This window comes from Ciona intestinalis, chromosome 1, assembly GCF_000224145.3.
Source record: "Ciona intestinalis chromosome 1, KH, whole genome shotgun sequence".
Lineage (NCBI taxonomy): Eukaryota > Metazoa > Chordata > Ascidiacea > Phlebobranchia > Cionidae > Ciona > Ciona intestinalis.
In genome coordinates this window covers 1769095-1790789 of record NC_020166.2, presented here as the reverse complement: position 1 = coordinate 1790789, position 21695 = coordinate 1769095, and the positions used below count along the sequence as shown (strand labels likewise).

Here is a 21695-nt window from a genome sequence, read left to right as displayed (position 1 = left end):
TACTACTTGACCATGCGTGCAAATGCGATTAAATTTTACAACCGACAGCTACCTATAGCTATTATACCTACTTATAAGCACTAAAATGCACAGAAACATAGGCACGATAAGATTAGATGGCGATATTATTAATTTGTTATAAAATGGAAGAGCTCTTTAACACCGTTGTACAGTCGGCGAGTATGAAAATTAAAATATTAAAAGGAGATGATTTAGCGTGGTTTTATTGACTGTCGTTTTGCCGCCAACTCTCCTGTATTTGTTATTTTATTTTAATTATTTGTTCTTTGCATTCGAAAAGATTAATGCGACTAGTACAGCATAGTAACATGGCTACAGCTTTCTGTTTTGAAAAGAACAGTTAAAAATGTATAGTAGGCTACCATGGAGAAAATGGGACACCTTGAGCATAATATCTAAATATCCTGATGATGTTACAAACAAATAACAACAGTCTATAGGAGTCGTGATGATGTGGTTTTATAATTCTCTGAATGTTCTTTGTGTACTACCAATTGTCGGAACGAGAAAATAGAACGAAAAGGTGTCCCATCTTCCCCCAACCTACTATATATATGTATTACATCGAACTGTAACTTATACAGCGTAAACTTTTAACCCCAAAGCTTCACACATAAAATAATATCCAATAAGCGGTTATATGCTATGATGTATTTTACCGAATGCCGTCTTATTAGTGTTATCGTTTTTACTTATTAACATTCTGTAACTGACAAAATAAAATCAAGTTTTATTTAATAATAATATGAGCGAGCGTATACTGTAGTATATCTGTGCGTATTGGTAACAACAACTGCTTTCCGCGATAAATGAATGGATTTTCAATCAGAATAAATTTATTAACACTGAAATAGCTCAAGCATTTTATTGGCTTTAAATTACATACTCAGTTGCCCGCGAGTAATTATGAGAACACAGCCCTTGTTAGACGTAATTGGGTCCGCGTGGTAAGATGGATACCACTAGCACATAATATTACATATTTTCTGATGTTTTTTTTTTATTAATTGACAACGTTCCTTTTAAGCTACGGGTCTACGGTTACATAATTCAGTAAGTTTTCTTTGTTTGCTACCAAATGGGAGGATAAAATTGAGAGAAAACATGGAACATCTTACTCTAACCTACTATACTTAACCTAAAAACTAAATTGGTCTCATTGGAATATAACGCCTCTACATTTGCAGAAAAAATCTGATTTTCAAGCTCTCCGTCTCAATCTATTTGGCCGATGTACCAACGTGTGGCATAGATATGCGTTGTATGTAGGCTGCATGGACGAGTGATGGGTCTCTAGGGAGGTTGAATTGCAATAAGGGAATGGTGGTAGGGCCTAGATATTAATAGAAGCGAGAATAACGTAATATCGAAAGCTATACGAGCAAACAAAAGAATCGTCAACGGGCCGATGGGTACGGGGCAACATAAGTGATTCGTTTTGATATTTTATGTTTAATTGCAGCCTTACGAGATAGGGCATGGACGTATCTTATGTGACTGCAAATGTGCTATTGAGCTAGTAAGGGATAGTGAATGAGACGTACGTTACAACTAATGGTTAAGCAAGGCTAGAATAAGATACTTTTTGTTTGTTTCCTAGAATACAGTAGCGAAGGTCGAACTATTAAAATAACGGAAAGATTGGAATTGGCAGCAAAACGAAGGTCGTTAAAACACGCTTCGGGTAAAAACTACTTGAGACGAATCTCGAATAAAAGCGTGACTACTAGCCGTTAGAATGTATGAACGTAATATGTGTTTAAGTGGAAAATAGTGTTTGGTTTCGAATGTTAAAGTCTATTTTTGAAACAGACCAAATTGGGACCATTTTAGTAGCCAGGATTATTTTAAATGTTTGTTGATTTGTAAAAAAAAACTGGTGAAGTTCAAAAATAAATATTTCAAAATGTTCCCCAAAACGTATTTTGTGAGGAGAGAGTTAACTACGCTGTTGGGCGTAAGAGAACAAGCGATCTTTGTTTCTTTTATCGTTCGCCGCTGTCTCCGTTTCGCCTTCTTTCTCGTCGTTTCGTCTGCGTAAGTTTCATATGAGAAAAGTCGGCTCCACGCACAAAATGTACGCAATAGTGACGAGCGAGGAGATTTACATTGTAAGCCATAATAACGAAATTTAAGTCAGCGAAGGCCAGCAATTGAAACGAAACGACAGCTCAACAATAGGCGGTATTACGGTAATGTTCGGGAAAAAGGCAGTACGACTGCATGTAAGGTTATATTATCTCATTTTCAAGGTAATTACAGTGTTGGTACTAGGAACTAGGCATAGCAGTCGAGCTACATTCCGTTCTAAGAAGCAAAAGTACAGAGAATAGCAAGACTTGGTCATTAGCCTTGACTTTTGCTGCGACGAGAATGGTTCTTCGATTTTTCCTAATCCAACGTCCAACTTCAATCAATAGAACGAGTAATTACGCAGAGCAAGACCTGGGACGTTGTCTCTGGTCGACAGGCTCGTTCAATAGGGCTAGTGGTACAACAGTCAGTACAGCAAAAACATAAACAAAGTAGGACGCTGAATAGCTCGACTCTGTGTACCGAGGAAAACTAAAACTAATAAGTTTCTTTTATAGGATTCACAGTAAAATAGACACTATAGTTGGAATGTGCAGCCTTGATATACCTTCACAAATGACAGCACTTTTGTTCAAATGAAAGCTCAATTACCCACGGATTCATAGCCAATACTGTCAAGTACGAAGATCAAAGGCGATGGCAACAGCAGTAGCAGCTTGGCTACCGTTTGCAAGGGCAGCAGCTATAGGTATGTGGCGTATGTTCTTATAATTATAAACGTGATGTGCGTTAAGCCGTAACGTCGTGCACTACTTGTTAAGGTCAACCACGACGGCTGTTGTTATTGCAGGGCTACCACAGTAGTGACGTAAACGTCTTTACCTTTTTACCTGTTTGAAGCTATAATATCCAGACATTAATAGCACCACATAACGCAAGTACAGGCGTCGTTAAAATTGCTCAAGTATCGGGTTTATGTCGCTCTCTTCGCCCTAAATGCAATTACCGTGTCCTGTCCTCGCCACAGCACCTGTCAAAACGCCTTACAAAACGTCTTCCCAATCAGTATCGGACTTTTTCACTGGAACATGGATTTGTGCTTATTACATAGCACTTATTACATACCCAAAGGTGGATACCGTTCGAACATAATATTCTATATTTCCTAGTCGTGTTTTTAACTATTAAAACGGCTTGTTCAGAGTCTATACGGTTATACATTTATCTAAATATTCTCTGTATACTACAAAAAGGTGATGAAGAGAACTGAAACATGAGTCATCTTACCCCACCCTAATATATATAATAATAAAGTTTTCAGACTTAAAAATTTACTATAACTATTTAACGTTACACTCCATAACCAAGCATCATTACACTCCATAACCAAATATGTTATATCTATGTATTTAATTTAGCGTTAATTTAATACATACCCCATTCAATTGCTTATTTTAATATTGAATTAAATGCAACATGACAATTTAATTACTTGTGCAAAAAAGGTACTTGTGTTTTTTTCATTTCTACAGGCAGTTTTTTTTTAAATTCTACTAAACAAAGTAATTCACTATACGATAGCTAAAAATACTTTTTACCAACTTTTAAATAAAAGATCAAAAATTTTAAAACATTTTAATGCAAGAAGTGTCCTATTTCGATAATCTAATCTACACATAGGAAGAGAATTCACAGTGCGTTGAAAAAAATCAGATAAATAACGATCACTATGTAATTAAAAGAATAATTTTGCCCAAGACACAACCGCTACAATAGGCTTTAAAAAGGTTTAACCAAGAGGTCTTTGTAAAAGAGTTTTCCCTTGACCCAGTTACGAGCTGCCGATAGCTTGGTTATTTTGGGACGGCCAGTGTCTTGTTTTCTTAAAATAAAGTCTAATGTTCCTATTACCCGCAACGCTATATTAGTTAATACATTGGCCACGACGAAAGGCAGAAATCTTTTAGGACGTCTTCGCGTTATCACTCCTGCCCTGTTATTCAGCCTGTCTCTTGCCGTTGACGATGGAGATGAATAATTTATTATGGCCGAGCCACGTTCGTTCTATACCTTCACGAGCGGGCTACAGCCACTGTTGTAAAAGCACCATCAGCGTAAATATATTATATATACACCTCCACTATTCCCTGGATGTAGCATCGTTGATTAATATCGTTAGTTAAGCACAATACACGGCTATGATACATTTGTTGCCAAAATACCCAGACGTAGTGGTGGTGGTATAAAACCTACACGCACTTTTGAACGCGAAAGCCAATTAGTTTTAATAGGCGCTGGTGCTTACGCCTATTAGCGCGTGTGAAACGCATAGAGCTATATAGAGAACTTGGGCTTGTAAACCGTATTGTTCTGTGAATAACAAACGAATGCTTTTGTAAAACATTTCTATTGACTAGTCTAATTATGTACTATAGCCTGTTTATATATAGTACTGAATATCGTGAACAACATAATATGCTTATTGCATATAAATATACAAATAATTCAATTATTTATTTTTTAGTGGAAGGAAATTTTTGGATGAATTTGCATTAAAACATTTTATCTCAATTAGAGAACACAAATACCAAGTAAATAAAAATTTTCATAATATTTAAATTGTCTTGTGGCTAACAGACACTTTGAAGAATAAATGACAAATTAGTGTACCGCTTAGAGCGGCTTAGTATATAGGATATAAAAGTGTACCGTTTTGTACGATAAGATAAACGGCTCGTTGTACAAACGCCACAGTGTACCGTTTTGTGTTATAAATTATAAACGTGAAATAGTGTACTGCTTCGTATGGTATATAATGGCGTACCGTTTTTAAGATATAACAATACACCGGTTTTGGGATAAACGCCAAACAGTGTACCGTATAGTGTTTTTCACACGTTACGATTGGTTTCAATGATGTAAACGACAGAGAAAAAAATCTGAGAGTATTTTAAAAGGTCACATGTACCTACTGCATTCTGCTCGTTTAAACTTATCGTTGGTTTATTTGTTGAGTGATTGATTGCAGCACGACAGCTTCTTTGCTTCCTTTTTAAATTATTGATGTAGCGCTGGACTTTTATCGTTAAATTGCAACCTCCGGCGAAAGTGAACAAACATTTTAACAAAAGGAGAATTTACAAATGATTAAATAATGAAGTTAAAATCAAGCTACCTATTTGCGCCTGTTAAAACGGCTGAATTAAGGTTTGTTTTAATCATAGGTTGCACCGTTGTTTACTTTAGAATTACAGCAAAACATAGACCGCTTATCATGTTGCTGCCATTAGGTTTATAACAAGTTTTTGGCATTTAATCTTAACATGTTTAGCTCGTACAGTAGGTAGGGGTAAAGTGGCCCATGCTTTTATTTTATTATTGTTTCACTTGGTAGTAAACAAAGAATCTTGACAGAATTATATAACCGTGTCCTCGCGCTCAAAACCACAATTACAGTATAGGATACTATGTGTTACCGGGATCCATCTTACCCCACAGTATTTTATAAAGTTATTTACCAAATCGTGATAAAAAATATTTATGACGTAAACAGTGTGAGGTCATCTTGAGTTGTATACGCCATATCCTGATTAGAATTTGGAAACAATTAGCTTTTCATTTAGAGATGTCAGTTTGTATTATTAACGGCATCGCAGTTTCCTCATTTTGCTTTAAATAGGTTGAACTATTGATTATTACTTTAACTGAGTGACGCAAACGGTCGAGAAACTTATTTTTACCACATACATGGCCCTATAACATACATTAAGTAAAAATCGTGTAAAAAAATCTTCTTGAAAATCAAAACTGTATCGTAATTATGATTTGAATCATGCTAAAGTCGACAAAGTATTTCTAATATACAGTTTAGAGTCTCTTTGGATATATATGGGGTAAAGTGGTTTATGTTTTTATTACTTTTTATCCTTCCATTTGGTAGTAAACAAAGATATCTACGGAATTGTATAACCGTATCCCCACGATTTGTGTTGGTATTTGTTAAAACATGATTAAGAAATATTCGGTATTACATGCTAACGGTATACCCATCTTACTCCACAGTACTATGTGTCTAGAGTTATATTCTTTCATATCAAAGGGTAAACTTATTACTTTAACGGTTGGCAATTCTTAAAATATTTATATAATTTTCATTGTCCGTTAGCTCCATGTACACCATTATCACACCGCCGGGTATGGGACTTGTACCACCAGCACAAGATATAATGTTTGAGCGATATCCGACACGCCTAACACCCGGTAATCTGTTAAAGCCTCACCACAGCATGATCTCGGTCACACAACGCAGCGACACTTGGGTGGAAAACTAATTGCATTTCGACGCCCGCGCTAGAATTGAAACCTAATTACTGACGCCGTCCAAGGCCCGAAAACGATCGATGGTGTAGAAGGAGATATGAGAGGCCGAGGTGTCTGCCTTATGCTCCATTAAACAACGTTATACATTGCGGTGAATGCATTATAATGTAAAGAACAGCTCAAGATAGCTGAATATGGCTGATAAATTTATACCGTGTTTAAGTTAAAACGATAATGAACATGGCTCCAGCCCGGTGGTCATGCATGGGTTTTCGGCTTTTAAAATACAGTATAATGAATGTTGTAAATATTCTGTTTACTACCAAATGGGAGGATAAAGGAGAGTGAAAACATGGGCCATCTTACCACCCACGAATAATATTTGTAAGGCTATAAAAGTAAAGCAAAGTGCGACATTAGAAGGTTATTGTAAATTAGCCTGGGCCAGAAATAATTAGTGAGTGTAAAAGTAGGGGGATCTCGAAAAACTGCCCGGTTTCGAGTAAATGACATTTTTGTCCTCGCGTTGCGAGCAACGACGGTCGTTATAACATGTTCTGTTTCATACACACCGTGCCCGATTATGTAACTTTGTTGATAATTGTTCTCTGTGTAGCTGATTTGAACATTCCATAATAGACCATTGGTTGCATCGAATGCCGTCAAGCCACCGTGAATTTCGAGGTCTGGATCATGCCATTAACCCCATAATATTCCGATGACACCACACACCAATACAACAGTTGTTGTCCAATTTAGAGTACCCGGGACAAGACTAAAATATGAATCATATCGATCTTATAACGATCTGTGCTGTTTTCTGCTGGTAATGGCGATCCATCCCGTCCTACTTATGTTAATTACAACCATGTACTTCATGCCACACCTATCGAAAATGGTCGTCGACGTAATTTTAAACCGGAGTTGTGTTTCGTCACGTGTCTTAAATTATGACGATAATTTCATACTGCAAAAGTTCGTAAACAATGTTTTGTCTAGCTGTTACGCTTTTACACTAACACTCTATTTTGAGATGTATGAAACAGTCCACCCATTCTATAACGACTGTTATTGCTACGCCACAGGAGAATAACTAAGTTACATTTATTCTTTATTTTGACTTTGATGGTCGCTTCAAGAATTTGCATTTTAATCACGAAAATTCCGCATTTTTGCGGTTAGATCTTGAACGGAAATCCCGGCTTTTCTCTTCCGTTGGCATTTCCCTGAAAACGATTTTTGGACCGAACAGAAATCGACTTTCGGCGGACAGAGTAGAAATAATTATCCTTTAGATCAATGCTGAGTTTAGCTGACTCCATACGGGTCGTTTGTAGCATTAACCTTTGTAAAGTTAAACCAGGGTGCATTTAGTATCATTACTCGTATGTTGAGTCCCGTTCGTTCGTTTTAATTGCTAGCTAGTGGAATCTTGATTTTAATTAAAGCGTCGGAACCAATGCTTGCATCGACCCACGAGTATCGGGGACTCTAACAGAAAATTAAAGTTTCCAATGAGTTGTATAATTACACGGCCTGCTGGCCTCCTGTTGGCTAATTTACTCTCCACGGTCGCATTCATTGACCAGATTGCCCATGCCGGTCATTCTCTGTCGTTTTACGATCTTTTATTCCTATCCTGTAACCTAAGGTCGCCCTCTGTCCATTCTAATTAGTTTTGTTACTTGGACCATCTTTAATTGGCCCGACCACTAATTCTGCTTCATGCCAATTGCTATATACATTGCCCAGCATATATAATGAAGCTGCCCTTGTATTTTAAGTATAATGGGGGAAGATGGAATGAGTTATCAATTCATTTTTCGTCCCATTTAGTAGTAAACAAAGAACGATCAAAAAATCTTAAAATCGTATCCATATGACTCCCACAAACCATTGGTAAATGTTTAAAACACGATAAGAATATTCGGGTAAGATGTGTCAAAGGTGTCCCGCTCTTTCCCACCCTACTGTATAATATCTCATTTCGTATATAACATTGTATACTGTTGGGTAAGATGGATAATTATGCCACATAAAATCCCATATTTTGTGACCCAGTTTGTTTACGATTAACGACGTTCTTTTAGTGAATCAATTTGCACATTACTATAACTAAAGAGACAAGCTACCAGTATAAGTATGATATAGTATTCGTTATCTTAACACTTAGACCTAAAAAAACGTGAAAATACATTATAGGCTAAGACAACTTCAGGTGTTAACGATAAAAAACATTTAGCATCCTGTTTGAACTTATTAAGTTTAAATGCACAATAATACAACACTTGATGGGGCTGGGAGATGTTTTTACAATTCAATTTTTTACAATTCATTTTCTTTCGGGAATGGATTTGATGGGATTATAGTGGTTAGGTACATCAAAGAAAAATCGTGTACAAGCCATTCATCACGTTTAAAGCACGCTGTGGCGTGATCATGCATTAGAAACCACACCGACACCACAATATAATGATAAATCATATACTTAGTGTAAATGGGCACGAAGTATAGTACTGTGGGAAAAGATGAACACCGCTAACACGTAACATCCATATTTCATAATCGTGTTTTAACAAAATACTTTAGAGCAAAAGATACAGTAACATAAGACTGTATAATTTTTTTAATTTTAATACCAAATTGCACAATAAAAAAAGAGGGAAAAACTATGTTACTTCAGTCATACTATATACTTCAATAAACAAAACAAAATTGTATTTAAGAAATATGTGCGTGGCGGGCAACGACAGCCATAATATTCTAAACATAAGTGTCTAACTTTGTGGTGAACGTTGGTATTTATTAAACATTTGGCTGATAATGAATACAACCGATTGACCAGCAATATAACAGTTGAGAAAACAACGGCGAAAAATATTTTATTTATCTCTGTAATCTTATTTCCGCCTTTAATATTGCGTGGAGCTATATCCCTTTTTAAGGCAACTTTGTTCCACCAAAATCACATTCAATCAATGATATTATCCGCTATGCATTATTCATGAGGTCTTATTAAGATCTTTGCCGGCATCCTGGGTTCCTATGCACGTTATAAAGACTGCTCATACACACCGAGAATGATAATACAACAGGGGTATAAATTATTCGTTTAGCTTAAATGAATGCACGGTGAAAAGAAGGTAAATTACTGTAATGCAACGCGGGCCATTATAACTTTAAATATGTAGGTTAGAGCAAGATTGTCTATCCCTTTATTCTCTTTAGGTTTTGCCCCTTCGGTGATATTTTAAACATTAATAGTATGGGTTATTATTTTTTGTATTTTTTTATTAATTTTTCCGTCTTCTTTGGTAGTAAAAAAGGACATTCTAAGAAATATATAACCGTATTATTACGACGATAAAACATAACGTGTTATATGTTTAAAACACAATCGGAATGTTTCGAGTGCGAAAGGTGTCCCGTCTTACCCCACAGTACTATATATAGCTTGAATAAAAACAGTAAGCAAAACAAACGGATCTTACCCCACCCTACTTAACCTATAAAAAAACTGACTTTTGATTGCGTGGCGGGGCAACGACGGTCGTTAAACACGGGTGTTCGGTTTCACGGAAGTCTAGTTATTTGGTCACGGTGATTTTAAGAATTTTTTCCTTCTTTTTTACGAAGCGACCAAACCACTAATTGGAGTACTATGTATGACACATCTAAGCGAACAGATGCGTAGCATTACTAAGATATTTAAATATATCAAAACTTATCTGTTTAAAGTACTGTACATTATATATAACTATAAACTAATTCGTGTATGCTATATTGCTTATATACGTTTACACCTAAACCATTACTTGAGCATGTTTTGTCAATTTAACATTGTATATTAGGTTGGGGTTAGATGGGACAAGGTTTCATTATCTTTTATCGTTTAATTTGGTGAAAAACATTAACAGAATTATATACCGGTATCCCCACGATTTGAATAGAGTGTTTATATTTGTCCAAAACACGACTATGAAACATGTACTTAAGTGCAATTTATCCTTACCCGCAGTAATATATATTCGGCTAATTCTGGACCGGTGCGAATTACAGAATTAATCCGAGATCACGAAAGATTAACTTAAACTTAATAATTCTATGTAAAAACGTTGGACTCTGTTGGAAACTTATGATATTGCATTAAAATAAGATACAGCATACCTTAATATTATAAGTTATTTTATCAGTTTGTATGTAATTATCAACTGTTAGAAACTTACAGGGTTCGAAACCATTACAAGCAATGTAAAATTCATAATATATCCGTCTATAGATACAGAGAACACGTCACATCGTGAGGTTTAATCAATAGCAGAGAAATACGTTGAGATCTATTGGCAAAGCTGATGTAAAATATATCCACATATTCCCTATAGTGTTATTGTTGATTCCTTATGTGTCACAGCAATGACATTTACACTACATTGTATTAGTTTGCACTGCCTCGTAAATCCCTGACTTAAAAGATGTTTAGAGAAAACGTTCATATGATGTCACGTTTTATTCTAGTCTATGAGAGGACAACGACAGTCGTTATAACTTGGAACTGAAGTAGCATTTTGACTGCCAAAGTTTAAAAAATAAGAAAATACGTTAACTCTTTTATTTTGTTTTTTTTAGGTTGGGTTCCAGTTGCTACCAATAACCTACCCCCCATCCCGTTTAACCGACGTAAAACAAAAGACACACTCATCACTCTCAATATTAGCGGGCGACGGTTTCAAACGTGGAAGAACACACTCGAAAAGTTCCCAGATACAATGTTAGGGAGCCAAGAGAAAGAATTTTTCTACGACGACGATAGAAAAGAATATTTCTTCGACCGAGACCCCGAGATCTTTCGACATATTTTAAGTTTCTATAGAACAGGAAAGATGCACTTTCCGCGGACAGAATGCATCAGTTCTATTGATGACGAGCTGGCGTTCTTCGGTATTTTGCCGGAGATGATAGCTGATTGTTGCTATGAGGACTACAGAGATCGTAAAAGAGAAAACGATGAACGATTAGTTGACGATGCTAGCGATGCTCCTGGAGGACCTGCTCTTGGAAAGGCCCCGCCTCCCGCTTTATCTCTTAGGAAGCGAATGTGGCGAGCGTTTGAGAATCCCCACACCAGCACCCCAGCGCTTGTGTTTTATTATGTGACCGGGTTTTTCATTGCCGTTTCCGTGTTTGCTAACATAGTCGAGACCGTGCCGTGCGGAGCGATGCCGGGAACGCTTGAAGTCAAACAGTGTGGCGAAAGATATCAGCTGACGTTTTTTTGCTTGGACACGGCATGTGTGATGATATTTACAGTCGAATACTTCATGAGACTTTTTGCTTCACCAAACCGATGTAAATTCCTACGATCCGTCATGAGCATTATAGACGTTGTAGCGATTCTACCTTACTACATTGGTCTCATCATCACTGACAACGAGGATGTAAGCGGGGCGTTCGTTACCCTCCGTGTGTTCCGGGTCTTCCGTATATTCAAGTTCTCGCGACATTCACAAGGGCTTCGTATCCTGGGCTATACACTGAAAAGTTGTGCCAGTGAACTTGGGTTCCTCTTGTTTTCTCTTACCATGGCAATCATTATATTCGCAACTGTTATGTTTTATGCGGAGAAGGGAATGGAAGGCACTACATTCACGAGCATACCGGCAGCGTTCTGGTACACAATAGTAACGATGACCACGCTCGGGTAAGAAGAACTTCATTATACATTGGCTTGACTATAATTAAAGTAATAATTAGGAATCATATAAATTTTCTCATGCCTTTGTTATAACTTGGCAATTATAGGTTGTTTTTTTTAAAAGGTGTATGAATACACCATGTGTATCTGGTGTATAAGAAGACACATTATAGTTATGTTTTAACTCAAAATGAGTATAATGTGTAGGAATATACCATGTGTGTCAGTGTATAAAAAGACACTTATGATATGGCGTGATAAAGTTAGCGTGAGGAGTATGAATGCACCATGTGCGTCTGGTGTATAAGAAGACACTCATGCTATAACTGAAAAGTTAGCATGAGGAGTATGAATGCGCCATGCGTGTTTGAAGGCTGGGCAACTAAGCTATTTTTACCGAAATACTCTGACTGACGTATAAGTTTATTGAGTAGGGCTGTATCAACAGTTTCCCACACCGCAACTTGGTCCATCGTCAGTATAACAAAGGTTACTATGCTATCCACCAAGTTACTTTCCGAAACATCTTCCTATTATGAGTTTAGTATCCAGACAGTAAATTATTGGTCCATCATCAGTGTAAAAGGGGTTACTATCCACCAAGTTGTTCGAGACGTCCACACATACACGTTTAGTATCTATTACCCTAATTCCACCCTTTTGTATTGCATGGCGGTAATGCCTCTTCTCCCCTGTCGTAACTATAAATATTTTATAAACAGATACGGTGACATGGTGCCAAAGACAATCGCCGGCAAGATATTCGGCAGCGTGTGCTCATTAAGCGGCGTGCTCGTGATTGCGTTGCCAGTCCCTGTCATCGTAAGTAACTTTGGACGGATCTACAGCCAAAATCAAAGACAAGACAAACGAAGAGCCCAAAAGGTAATGCTTTGGTTCTCTATACAAAATCGCTAAATGTGGACTGCTTATTAACACATTGCAACAGTGGTTGTACCTTTTTTCTTTGCTGCATAACAGGCTACAAACTATGCTGTATCTAGACACATACAATGTGATGATATAAAGTAAAGTGGGGTAAGACAGAATACTTTTTGCACGTAATATCAAAATATCCTTATCGAGTTTTAGACAATCAACAACGATCTATAGAAGTCGTGAGAATATGGTTTTACAATTATTTCATTGTTTTACCACCAAATGGGACGATAAAAAATATGAAAAGGTGTCTCATCTTTCCTACCCTACGCGTTTTTCTTTATTCTATAAATATTATTCATTTACTGTCAAATGGGATGATAAAGAGAATAATAGTATAGAAATCTTACACACACAGTATACTGTGTACATTGCACAGCGGAGCTAAAATCTCAAAAGTTAAGTAGTTATACTGTCGCCTCAAGTGCAAGTTGAACCATACATGGGTATTGGATGATGGGATTAACAAGTAAAAATTAATCTTCCGTAATCGCAGATTAATTCTGTAATACTAACCGGCGTAGAAATAACCGCTGTTACAAAGAAAAGACGTAGTACTTTAAAAGCAGTTTGGTCCAAAAGTAAAACTAAAAAAGCGCCATTTTTGGTTTTAATAAGTTTCATGTTAACGACTGTCGTTTTTTAAATTTCTTTAAATTAAAAATAAATTTCGTTTGTTTTAATTAATATGTATAGTAGGGTGGGAGAAGATGGTGCACTTTTCGCACATTATATCCAAATATTCTGATCGTGTTTTAAACAATTAACAACGATCTACAGGAGTTGCATGGTTCTATAAATGTTTGAATGTTCTTTATTTAATATAACATGGGACGAAAAAATAGCATAAACGGGTGTCCCATCTTCCCTCACCCTACTATAAATTAAAACAAAATTAATAATCAATTAAATAAAACAAATTTGTTTCTTCGTTTTCGTATTTGATGACGTAAATAAACACTTAGTTACGTTACAATAATATAGTCGATTACGAATACACATAAACCATACCCTTTTAGCACTTATATATGCATACACAAACAGTAAAGAAGAACTGGCATAATTTTTGTGTAATTAGGTGCCCAGGATTTTAAATATTTAACAGTCTTTAAAATGTAACGCTTGTCATACTGCGCGAAGGGGTAATGGCCTTTAAGCGTTATCTGTCGAGTTTGTAAGACTTTTTACGACTCGTGTTACAATACAAAGCATAGGGAATAAATTAGCCGCCCTATACATTATACATAGAATGGTAAAAAAAACGTTTGCTTTTTCAGAGATAACAATGTGACAAAGTAACATATAATAATAAAGTTCAAACCTTTTAAACTAAGTTAAAATACGAAACATCATGTTTAATACACAACCAATTAAACCACAATTAGGGTGTTTTCAATTTAGTTACACTACTGTGGGGTAAGATGAACGCCGTTAGAGAATAATATACCATATTTTCTTATAGTGTTTTTAACAATTAAAAGCGCTTTTTAGTCCTGAATGGGTGCGGTTATATAATTAAGCAATTTTTGTTAGCATTTTCTCTCATTTCTACCTATACAAGTGTACATTAAAACACTTTTCGCCGCTTGTGCTTATTGGTTAAGAGATCGCATCATAACCTAAAGGTAGACTGACTACGAGGCTCAGTGCTGCTACCATTGTGGGCGAATGTGTAAGAAGAAACTTAACGGCAACTGCTCCACCCCAGTGGTCCCAAATAGGTTGTCTAAATTGTTAACCCCAAAAATAATCACCCACAATATATGTGGTAACTCGTAGGCCGGCGCGAGGTGTATGAAACAGAACACAAGTGTTCTATGCTATGACATTTCCCGTCACACCAGGATCATTACGTTTCATTTATTTATACTTTCCATGGTGCTAAACATAGATTTCCACAGAGAGCTCGCTTAGCTCGGATACGAGCAGGGAAACCTACGAGTGCGATGTCGTATTGCCAGAATAAAGGAGATCACGACTTTGAGCAAGACCCCCCACCAGATGTGGTATGTTGCGGTTTTATTTGCCTTGGCCGATATTCGAACCCTTGATCTTTCGCTTTTAATGTCCCACGGTTTTTTAATGCCCCTTGACGAGTTTGTTTTTTACTACGTGTGTGTTATTGTATGGTTAGAACCGGGAAAACAAAGTGTCTGCTATGTTGACATTACTTAGAAAAGGAGCATTTCTTCAATTAATATACTTTGGGCTGAGAAATGAAGATTTGATATTTAGTTGTCGCTAATATGCGATGTATTGGCGTTTATACGTTGTAAAAAAAAACTATAAAAAATACACATATTTCAAAAACCATAACACATACAAAATAAGATAAGAAAAGCATAGCACACAGATAACAAAAACATACAAAATACACAAAACTTAGACACAGAACAACAGAAAACAGCAAAGAAAAACAATAAAGAACACATACACAACAAACAGCAGAGTACATAAGACATAAACACATCCGACTACCGCATAACTAATATCAGTAATATTTCACAGCTTTTATTTTAACAGAGCGAAGCCGAGACCTCCAGCTCCAACAACTTAAACGCAACATTCGAGAAAAATCATTTTCATCTTTTGCACTGCCTCGAACGAACAACGGTAAGTGTGGCGTCATAATGAACATGGGATTTAGTCGATTGTTACGTAAACGATTGATATTTGACTATACATCAGGGTAAAATTGGACAATTACTTTTAGGCGCCCCTTTTTTATGATAAACAAATAAAAATGATACCGGATTATTCGACAGTATTCTCACGACTACAAAGCAAACGCTAAAACCGATCACTGTTTTAACTTTTAAAAATCGATGTTAAAATATTTGCTGATGTGTCTTGATATCCCCCACCCAGCTTTAGTTTTAATTTTAGTACCAATAATTATTTATGGATAAAATAAATCCTACAGTGGTATTCGGCAGTATTCTAACGGTTCAACAAAGCGCACGAAAAGCCGAATACTATTGTTAAAAAACAGACACAATATTTGTTGTCAATGATTGAAATATGGGTAATAACAAGGTCCTCTTTTAATACTGGGTGACTCGTATTTAAATGGCCCCACATATGCGATATTAAGGGATAACGGTACCCATCTTACCCCCATATAGTACTTTATTTAGAAAGTTTGACATTTAAGTCTTGTTTATACTACATTGCAAAGTGTCCTGAACCTATACCGCCTTCAAGTAATCTATTTTGGGACGTGATTATCGTTGGTTGCTTATTTAAAACTATTTAAAACTCCAAATAGATAGTTATTTTAATCTCGTGTTATTCTTAGTCCCGAGTATTTATAATTAGATTTGCGTTTATTTCAAGCCGTGAAATTACTGATATAATCTACGTTTCATCAATTTGTTCACTTGAAATAAAAGGCAGATTAAAACAGATAATTTGAGTAACGACCTTTATCTATATTTGGACCTATTATGCATAACAAACAACTTGTATATACAAGGTTGGGGGAGATGGGACATTTTCATTCCCATTTATCGTCCCATTTGGTTGCAAACAAGCCATGTTTAGAGAATTATATAATCGTATCCTCATGAATTTAAAAATATTATTAAGCGTTAAAACACGATCATTAAGTGTGGAAATTAGGTGCTAACGCTATTCATCTTACCCCACAGTACTATAACGATATATTGGTTAAACAACAAGTAGACAGGAATTTAAATCAACTAACATCTAACACGCTACTAAAACATACATGTCAACTTATACATTAGAAAGCGATGGTGTCGGACCCATTATTATTCTGTATGGTTGCAAGCACTGAAATTATTGTAAGCATTAAAATGACAACGAAAGTATTATTACAATACCAATATAAAAAATTACACGCTTATGGTGAGGATAGTTATATTTTACACTGTCGGTTAAACACGCTATGGATAAAAAAATGCACATTTAGGTTATAAAGCATTGCTGTCGAGCCGATAATATTTAGTATTTACACTTTCGTTTGTTACACACACTATCGTTGCATCAAAAGTCATTACTAAGATAATATTCACGTCTGCCACCCGGCCGCGGGAATTTGATTTTTATGAAGATAACATTCATATTTCGCCTGAAGCAACTGCGTACGTCAATGTAGCGTCAACTTAAATAGAAGCAGACGGTGTTATTATTGTTATTATTATTGTTCTTGATGATGCTATAGCCTGTGTAGCTGTGGAACCCTGCGCGCTTATAGATTGTCCAAGCTGTCTGTATACATTGAATGTTTTGATTCATACACCTGGTGCCCGCTTACAAGTTACTAGTTTGTGGGTTAAGATAGTGGTCACTAGGTTAGAGCAATTGCTGTTAAAAGGTGTCTTGCCTAAAGATACATACGCCCACAATGGTTGCAGCGAACATAATATGATTTATGCTTTCATGATCTGTTAAACTAACGCAAATCTTTTTACAGGACCATGAGATAACCGAAAACCAGATGTGTAACTCCACATCCGTGATAGCCATACGTGGTGGCGACAACGAATCCGAATCTCTCATTTCCACTCACTCTGCTAATCAGAACCAGTCAAATATTTACCACCAGCAGATGTCGCTACAGAGAGGGCGACGCGAAACCACAAGCACGTGTTCATTGCAACGTCATAATGACGTCAGCTCTAGATCGTCTAGTGTTTCCCACACAAGTCAACATGATAACGCATGCGAACTGGATGACGATTCATTTTTAAGCAAGTAAGAAACACCCATTTACACCCTTTCTAGTTAAGTGGTCACAAATTGGATGTTCGTTTTTACCTTTTTTCTTTTTCCAAATTGATAAAACGATAAAACGGAATGAAAACACAGACACGCCATAGGACTTGGGATTAGGGCCATAACGCGCGCATCAAACATAACTGTAATATGTACCGTAGATGTCCCTGATCTAGCACTCATATTAATACTCGTTGCATCATAACAAAATACACCAAGTGCTACTAAACACATACACAAACCCAGTTTAATAACTGTAGCATCATCAGTCTTTTTTAATTAAAGTATGGTGGGGGGAGATGGGACATCTGTTCATTCTATTTTCTTGTCAAATTTGGTAGTAAACAAAGAACATTCAGAGAATTATAAAACCGTAACCTCACGACTTCCGTATGCCGCCTGCTAATTGTTTAAAACAGGATCAGGATATTTGGATAATATGTGCTCACTGTGTCCTATCTTTCCCCGCCGTACTATATAATTAAACACGTACTCACACATTCTTTTTGTGTGTGATCTTTTATTTATCCAACTCCATTCGTCACACTATCTTGAAGGGAAGTTTCGCCAGAATGCATCACTATTAACAACACTCAAATACCTTAAACATAATTAGGAATGGAATCCACATATAAATACACATATCGTGTCACAGCAGTTATAAGTGTATTACTGTAAGCATTACATGACATGTCGTTTTAACACAACAAAATTTGAAAAACCAAGTAGTTATATAACTTCATAGGTAACACGATAAAGCGACAGGCCACTAAACCAATCTAATGTTATAGTATGGTGGGAAAAGACGGGACACGTTTTCCCCATTATATTCAAATATTCTTATTGCGTTTTAAACAATTGACAATGCAACCGCCTTTACTGTTTATAACAGCGTTGCCACTATTCATTACTACACACAGTATAACTACCATGCAATACCACTATGCCATGCATAAACATAGACAACTACATTAAACTACATATATTACAAGCTACATTACTACCACGAAAGATTACAATTATATTACTATACCATAGCATGCTACATAACTCGTATCTGATGTTCACTACTGCTTGTAAACACTATTGATCAAAACACACAGCAAGTTGCTACAGTGCTGTAAGCGTCTAAAGCGTAACAAACGCCCCAGCAATCGAGTAATTAACGTCTTGACGGAAAACATGTTTCAGGAGAACTTTGGTGTGTTTACATACATAGATTATAAGACGATTTGTTTATTATTGGGGTACTGGGTTCGATACCAGACTCGGTGATATATTAGTGTGAAGTAAGATGGATACCGTTAGCACATATGACCTTATTGTTTTATCGTATTTTAAACAACGCATTTTACAGTCGTGAGAATGCGGTTATACAAATCATTATTTTTTACCGCCAAGTGGGACGAGAAGAATAAAACATGTATTGTCGTACCCCAAACTACTATAAATAAACATATTGTTTTTGTTACATAACCATTTGATTGAAATTACCGTTACCGCCACGTGTACATTATCATTATTTCTCATGCAGTTCCTATTCAATCACTTTACATGACAGGGTAATTGCGCAACAGCAGTTTAAATACTTAGATATTAATCCTATCCTAAAAATATCACCAAACGTCCACGCTTAATCATCTGAATATGATCAAATTAAGAGAAATGAATCTCATTGTGTGGCGGGTTGAATTTAAATTAGGATTGAAAATTCCAAGAGCGCCGAATCAAGGGGTTTATATAAGAGAGTTGAATAATTTATCACCTCCTACTTTTCCTTATGCAACGGGGGCCTGTCACTTTGTGTTGCGTCAGAATTATGAGTTCAGGGAACCGGAAGTATTTATTGTTATTCTAGAATACATCCGGTGCCTTGAACTCTTAACTCTGTGACGTATCTGTTCTTGACGTATAACTCGTGTTTTCTGTCATTTTCGACTGTCGTAACCAACCTTTTGACGCACCATTTAGGTCGCTTTACGCTATGATATATTTAATAATATGCCTGCTAGCAATACTATTCTGCTGTGAGGGTGAGGGGCTCTAAGGTGGCGGGCTATCCAAAGTTGGCCCAACACCCATGCTAGCTTTACGCGTTACAACAAGCGTAACACGACGATGTTTGAAGAAAATTAAAACATTTTTTCTTTTTTCAGTGAAAAAACAAACTTTGGATTTTCTGGAACAAAGGAAGCCACACCACCCCCGCCCTTCTCTCTAAACCAATCACCTTCGTCATTTGCTGTGGCTGACAATATGAGATCAATTGATGACGTAGAGTCTGACGTCATCATACCGTCAATCGCGTTGCCTGACGTCACGGATCAGTTTTGTAACATCCCGTCCCGGTTTACTAATTATGTAACGACGCCGTCTACGACGAGAAATCTTCAAGCTGATAATCTTTCCGTTCCAATGACATCTTTGTCCTCATCGGACGCGTCTTCCTCCACGTCCGGAGTTAGCGGGTCATCGGATTATTATAGATACGGAGGCAGTGACGATGATGAAAGAATCCCCAACCTCATCCCGACACATGAGAGCAGATCACAACACAGAAGGTCAGAGTCAGGGATTGATGCTTTTAGACGAAGTTCGAGGACCAGGGAAAATTATGACGGTCCCCGGAAATCGAGCCCTAAATCCCCGCCGTCTACAGTTACATGCGTTGCACCATCACACGCCGACACCGCCGACCAGCGACATAGAGTTTCTGCTGAAAAGAGCGGAATATTGCCAGCAAATGTTGATGGTTCAAACTCCAGCGTGATTCGTATTTCCTCACTGTAGCGGCGGGACTTTAGAAGGAACCTTTACGTTTTGCACAAAGTCGGCGAATTTGTTACGCCGCAATTAAACTGTCAAACTAGCCAGGAGAGACACTTCGTGGCGATATATCTTGGACATTGTAGCATTACTAAGATAACCGTCTTCATTTAAGCGTGTGTTGTTTACGCAGTTTTATGGCATAACGTGCAATCATATACTTTAGCTGATGTGTTTTTAAAGCGAGTTGGTCTATTTTCATCTGACGAAACCGGATGATTACTTTTTCTTGATGTTTTTGTTTCGTAGTTTTAGAAGCGTGAAGTTTCAACGGCTATTCTGTGTTACGAAAGGTAATAATAACCACTGTGTTAGAGACCTATATAGACCCGCTGGTAACCTTGATGTCATTGGTTCTGTGCTCGCTGTAGAGTGAATCGGTTTACAATGATGTACTATTGCGTTATAATTAACTTTCGAAAGAAAATTATTCCGGAAATGGTTTTATTTATTTTATTTTGAATTGAAGCTAAAAAAGACGGTGTATAACTTATTAAATATAGGCTCGAAGCTCAATGATGCGACCATTATGGGCGTATGTGTTCAAGACACTTAACAGCAATTGCTCCAACCCAGTGGTGACTGATGGGTTGTCTAAATTGTCAGCCATAAAAAAGCTATTTACCCACAAAGTTACATCCGTGGTAACTCGTAAGCCGGCAGCACGAGATGTACGAAACAGAACATTCGTGGTAATAAACGACGGCCGTTGCCCCGCCATGCAAGGTCATCTTATTAATCACCATTAAGCAAATAAACTTTGTTGTTTTATTTTATTCTAACACGATTTTCATCTAAACAGAGTGAGTATATTGTTATTTAAAACATATATACTTTGCTCGAAACACACAAATATTGCACGAACAAATTTAGAAAATGTAACGTTCAACACTTATACGCAGCATAGCAAGACAAAATTACGCTATTGAATAAATAAGACGGAATGGAAACACACATTAAAAATGAGCAAGTCAAATTGTACAGTAAATGTGAAGAAACGGCTAACACAGCATAACCAGCAGCATTAGAACAGTTTTTCTCAGTTATTTGATTTCATTATAATCACTTTGCTTTATTTCCATCCAAACATGTTATTGCTGGAACCATTTGGAAGACCTCACGT

At 36.7% G+C, this 21695-nt stretch overlaps 2 protein-coding genes across 2 annotated transcripts in view; one reads left to right on the top strand and one right to left on the bottom strand.

Annotated features, from left to right (window-relative positions):
- The window catches only part of LOC100177047 (creatine kinase, flagellar-like), a 33047-nt gene extending 14785 nt beyond the window's left edge, over positions 1–18262 (bottom strand). Inside the window, exon 1 of the mRNA XM_009863862.3 lies at positions 18244–18262. The gene's annotated coding sequence lies outside the window, so the exon portion shown is untranslated. The remainder of the gene's footprint in view (positions 1–18243) is intronic.
- Positions 1899–21695, top strand: part of LOC100185178 (potassium voltage-gated channel protein Shal) — a gene marked incomplete in the record, with an annotated part of 25307 nt that continues 5510 nt past the window's right edge. The window contains 6 exon segments of the mRNA XM_026837658.1: positions 1899–2803; positions 11002–12073; positions 12790–12952; positions 14908–15012; positions 15530–15619; positions 17445–17725. Coding sequence (XP_026693459.1) covers positions 2752–2803; positions 11002–12073; positions 12790–12952; positions 14908–15012; positions 15530–15619; positions 17445–17725 — 1763 coding nt within the window.